This window comes from Salmo trutta, unplaced genomic scaffold, assembly GCF_901001165.1.
Source record: "Salmo trutta unplaced genomic scaffold, fSalTru1.1, whole genome shotgun sequence".
NCBI classification, from domain to species: Eukaryota; Metazoa; Chordata; class Actinopteri; order Salmoniformes; family Salmonidae; genus Salmo; species Salmo trutta.
This window is the reverse complement of record NW_021823521.1, coordinates 15001-20000: the sequence shown is the minus strand read 5'-3', so window position 1 is coordinate 20000 and position 5000 is coordinate 15001. Positions and strand designations below refer to the sequence as shown.

The 5000-nt window shown below is 48.9% G+C and overlaps 1 protein-coding gene across 1 annotated transcript in view; it reads left to right on the top strand.

Moving 5' to 3' along the window:
* armh3 (armadillo like helical domain containing 3) overlaps positions 1–5000 on the top strand; it is a gene marked incomplete at its 5' end in the record, with an annotated part of 33587 nt that overhangs the window by 18578 nt on the left and 10009 nt on the right. The window contains 1 exon segment of the mRNA XM_029749162.1: positions 4101–4183. Within this exon segment, the coding sequence (XP_029605022.1) occupies positions 4101–4183 (83 nt within the window).

Here is a 5000-nt window from a genome sequence, read left to right as displayed (position 1 = left end):
TCTGCAGCTTCCTGGACTAACAGTGTCCTCAGCTCTGCAGCTTCCTGTACTAACAGTATCCTCAGCTCTGCAGCTTCCTGTACTAACAGTATCCTCAGCTCTACAGCTTCCTGTACTAACAGTATCCTCAGCTCTGCAGCTTCCTGTACTAACAGTGTCCTCAGCTCTGCAGCTTCCTGTACTAACAGTATCCTCAGCTCTGCAGCTTCCTGTACTAACAGTATCCTCAGCTCTGCAGCTTCCTGTACTAACAGTGTCCTCAGCTCTGCAGCTTCCTGTACTAACAGTATCCTCAGCTCTGCAGCTTCCTGTACTAACAGTGTCCTCAGCTCTGCAGCTTCCTGTACTAACAGTATCCTCAGCTCTGCAGCTTCCTGTACTAACAGTGTCCTCAGCTCTGCAGCTTCCTGTACTAACAGTATCCTCAGCTCTGCAGCTTCCTGGACTAACAGTATCCTCAGCTCTGCAGCTTCCTGTACTAACAGTATCCTCAGCTCTGCAGCTTCCTGTACTAACAGTGTCCTCAGCTCTGCAGCTTCCTGGACTAACAGTATCCTCAGCTCTGCAGCTTCCTGTACTAACAGTGTCCTCAGCTCTGCAGCTTCCTGTACTAACAGTGTCCTCAGCTCTGCAGCTTCCTGTACTAACAGTGTCCTCAGCTCTGCAGCTTCCTGGACTAACAGTGTCCTCAGCTCTGCAGCTTCCTGTACTAACAGTATCCTCAGCTCTGCAGCTTCCTGTACTAACAGTATCCTCAGCTCTACAGCTTCCTGTACTAACAGTATCCTCAGCTCTGCAGCTTCCTGTACTAACAGTGTCCTCAGCTCTGCAGCTTCCTGTACTAACAGTATCCTCAGCTCTGCAGCTTCCTGTACTAACAGTATCCTCAGCTCTGCAGCTTCCTGTACTAACAGTGTCCTCAGCTCTGCAGCTTCCTGTACTAACAGTATCCTCAGCTCTGCAGCTTCCTGTACTAACAGTGTCCTCAGCTCTGCAGCTTCCTGTACTAACAGTATCCTCAGCTCTGCAGCTTCCTGTACTAACAGTGTCCTCAGCTCTGCAGCTTCCTGTACTAACAGTATCCTCAGCTCTGCAGCTTCCTGGACTAACAGTATCCTCAGCTCTGCAGCTTCCTGTACTAACAGTGTCCTCAGCTCTGCAGCTTCCTGTACTAACAGTATCCTCAGCTCTGCAGCTTCCTGTACTAACAGTGTCCTCAGCTCTGCAGCTTCCTGTACTAACAGTATCCTCAGCTCTGCAGCTTCCTGTACTAACAGTATCCTCAGCTCTACAGCTTCCTGTACTAACAGTATCCTCAGCTCTGCAGCTTCCTGTACTAATAGTATCCTCAGCTCTGCAGCTTCCTGTACTAACAGTATCCTCAGCTCTGCAGCTTCCTGTACTAACAGTATCCTCAGCTCTGCAGCTTCCTGTACTAACAGTGTCCTCAGCTCTGCAGCTTCAAGGACTAACAGTATCCTCAGCTCTGCAGCTTCCTGTATTAACAGTGTCCTCAGCTCTGCAGCTTCCTGTACTAACAGTGTCCTCAGCTCTGCAGCTTCCTGGACTAACAGTATCCTCAGCTCTGCAGCTTCCTGTACTAACAGTGTCCTCAGCTCTGCAGCTTCCTGTACTAACAGTGTCCTCAGCTCTGCAGCTTCCTGGACTAACAGTATCCTCAGCTCTGCAGCTTCCTGTACTAACAGTATCCTCAGCTCTGCAGCTTCCTGGACTAACAGTATCCTCAGCTCTGCAGCTTCCTGGACTAACAGTGTCCTCAGCTCTGCAGCTTCCTGTACTAACAGTATCCTCAGCTCTGCAGCTTCCTGTACTAACAGTATCCTCAGCTCTGCAGCTTCCTGTACTAACAGTATCCTCAGCTCTGCAGCTTCCTGTACTAACAGTATCCTCAGCTCTGCAGCTTCCTGTACTAACAGTATCCTCAGCTCTGCAGCTTCCTGTACTAACAGTATCCTCAGCTCTGCAGCTTCCTGTACTAACAGTGTCCTCAGCTCTGCAGCTTCCTGTACTAACAGTATCCTCAGCTCTGCAGCTTCCTGTACTAACAGTATCCTCAGCTCTGCAGCTTCCTGTACTAACAGTATCCTCAGCTCTGCAGCTTCCTGTACTAACAGTATCCTCAGCTCTGCAGCTTCCTGTACTAACAGTGTCCTCAGCTCTGCAGCTTCCTGGACTAACAGTATCCTCAGCTCTGCAGCTTCCTGGACTAACAGTGTCCTCAGCTCTGCAGCTTCCTGTACTAACAGTATCCTCAGCTCTGCAGCTTCCTGTACTAACAGTGTCCTCAGCTCTGCAGCTTCCTGGACTAACAGTATCCTCAGCTCTGCAGCTTCCTGTACTAACAGTGTCCTCAGCTCTGCAGCTTCCTGTACTAACAGTGTCCTCAGCTCTGCAGCTTCCTGGACTAACAGTATCCTCAGCTCTGCAGCTTCCTGTACTAACAGTATCCTCAGCTCTGCAGCTTCCTGGACTAACAGTATCCTCAGCTCTGCAGCTTCCTGGACTAACAGTGTCCTCAGCTCTGCAGCTTCCTGGACTAACAGTGTCCTCAGCTCTGCAGCTTCCTGTACTAACAGTATCCTCAGCTCTGCAGCTTCCTGTACTAACAGTATCCTCAGCTCTGCAGCTTCCTGTACTAACAGTATCCTCAGCTCTGCAGCTTCCTGTACTAACAGTATCCTCAGCTCTGCAGCTTCCTGTACTAACAGTATCCTCAGCTCTGCAGCTTCCTGTACTAACAGTATCCTCAGCTCTGCAGCTTCCTGTACTAACAGTGTCCTCAGCTCTGCAGCTTCCTGTACTAACAGTATCCTCAGCTCTGCAGCTTCCTGTACTAACAGTATCCTCAGCTCTGCAGCTTCCTGTACTAACAGTATCCTCAGCTCTGCAGCTTCCTGTACTAACAGTATCCTCAGCTCTGCAGCTTCCTGTACTAACAGTATCCTCAGCTCTGCAGCTTCCTGTACTAACAGTATCCTCAGCTCTGCAGCTTCCTGTACTAACAGTGTCCTCAGCTCTGCAGCTTCCTGGACTAACAGTATCCTCAGCTCTGCAGCTTCCTGGACTAACAGTGTCCTCAGCTCTGCAGCTTCCTGTACTAACAGTATCCTCAGCTCTGCAGCTTCCTGTACTAACAGTATCCTCAGCTCTGCAGCTTCCTGTACTAACAGTATCCTCAGCTCTGCAGCTTCCTGTACTAACAGTATCCTCAGCTCTGCAGCTTCCTGGACTAACAGTATCCTCAACTCTGCAGCTTCCTGTACTAACAGTGTCCTCAGCTCTGCAGCTTCCTGTACTAACAGTATCCTCAGCTCTACAGCTTCCTGTACTAACAGTATCCTCAGCTCTGCAGCTTCCTGTACTAACAGTATCCTCAGCTCTGCAGCTTCCTGGACTAACAGTGTCCTCAGCTCTGCAGCTTCCTGTACTAACAGTATCCTCAGCTCTGCAGCTTCCTGGACTAACAGTGTCCTCAGCTCTGCAGCTTCCTGGACTAACAGTGTCCTCAGCTCTGCAGCTTCCTGTACTAACAGTATCCTCAGCTCTGCAGCTTCCTGTACTAACAGTATATTTTCTGCTCAGACCCTCAGCACACTAACAGTGTTGTTACTCTCTCTTCCACCTCCTCTGTTTCCATTGTCTCACATACTAATGAGTCTAGCAGAGGGTCTGAACAGTTACAATGTACTTCTGTCTGTTTGTCCTTCCATTCAGAGACAAGCTGTGCTTGTGTTGTATTGTAGTGTATTAGAATAATATTGTGTGTTTCTCCTGTCTGTTTCAGTGGTTGTGTTGTATTGTAGTGTAATAATATTGTGGGTTTCTCCTGTCTGTTTCAGTGGTTGTGTTGTATTGTAATAATATTGTGGGTTTCTCCTGTCTGTTTCAGTGGTTGTGTTGTATTGTAGTGTATTAGAATAATATTGTGGGTTTCTCCTGTCTGTTTCAGTGGTTGTGTTGTATTGTAGTGTATTAGAATAATATTGTGGGTTTCTCCTGTCTGTTTCAGTGGTTGTGTTGTATTGAAGTAATAATAATAATAATAATGTGTGTTTCTTTGCCTTCTCTTTTTCCACCAGCTCTGATCAACCTGTTGAAATTCCTGCTGTCCAATGAGACCGTTCTGTTGGCCAAGCACAACATCTTCCACCTGGCTCTACTGGTGAGAACACACACATCCACTAATACCTATCCCTAGACCCTAGCTCCTAACCCCTAGACCCTAACCCCTAGACCCTAACCCCTAGACCCTAACCCCTAGACCCTAACCCCTAGACCCTAACCCCTAGACCCTAACCTCTAGACCCTAGACCCTAACCCCTACCTCCTAACCCCTACCTCCTAACCCCTAGACCCTAACCCCTAGACCCCAAACCCCTAACCCCCAAGCCCCTAATCCCAAACCCCTAGACCCCTAACCCCTAGACCCTAGACCCTAATTCCTAGACCCTAACCCCAAAACATTTTTGACGTTTTTTGACGAACAAATTGGTCCAAATATATGTGTGGCCCTCCGTTAAATTTCAAAAATGCAGATGTGGCCCTCGGGCTGAGAACTTTTCCTGCCCTAGCATCTAACACTAGACTGTTCTGTTGGCCCCTAGCCTCTAACACTAGACCGTTCTGTTGGCTCCTCAAGGGCCTCTAGCCTCCAACACTAGACTGTTATGTTGGCCCCTCAAGGGCTCCTAGCCTCTAACACTAGACCGTTCTGTTGGCTCCTCAAGGGCCTCTAGCCTCCAACACTAGACCGTTCTGTTGGCCCCTAGCCTCTAATACTAGACCCTTCTGTTGGCCCCTAGCCTCTAATACTAGACCGTTCTGTTGGCCCCTAGCCTCTAATACTAGACCGTTCTGTTGGCCTCTAGACTCTAACACTAGACTGTTATGTTGGCTCCTCAAGGGCTCCTAGCCTCTAACACTAGACTGTGCTGTTGGCCCCTAGCCTCTAATACTAGACCGTTCTGTTGGCCCCTAGC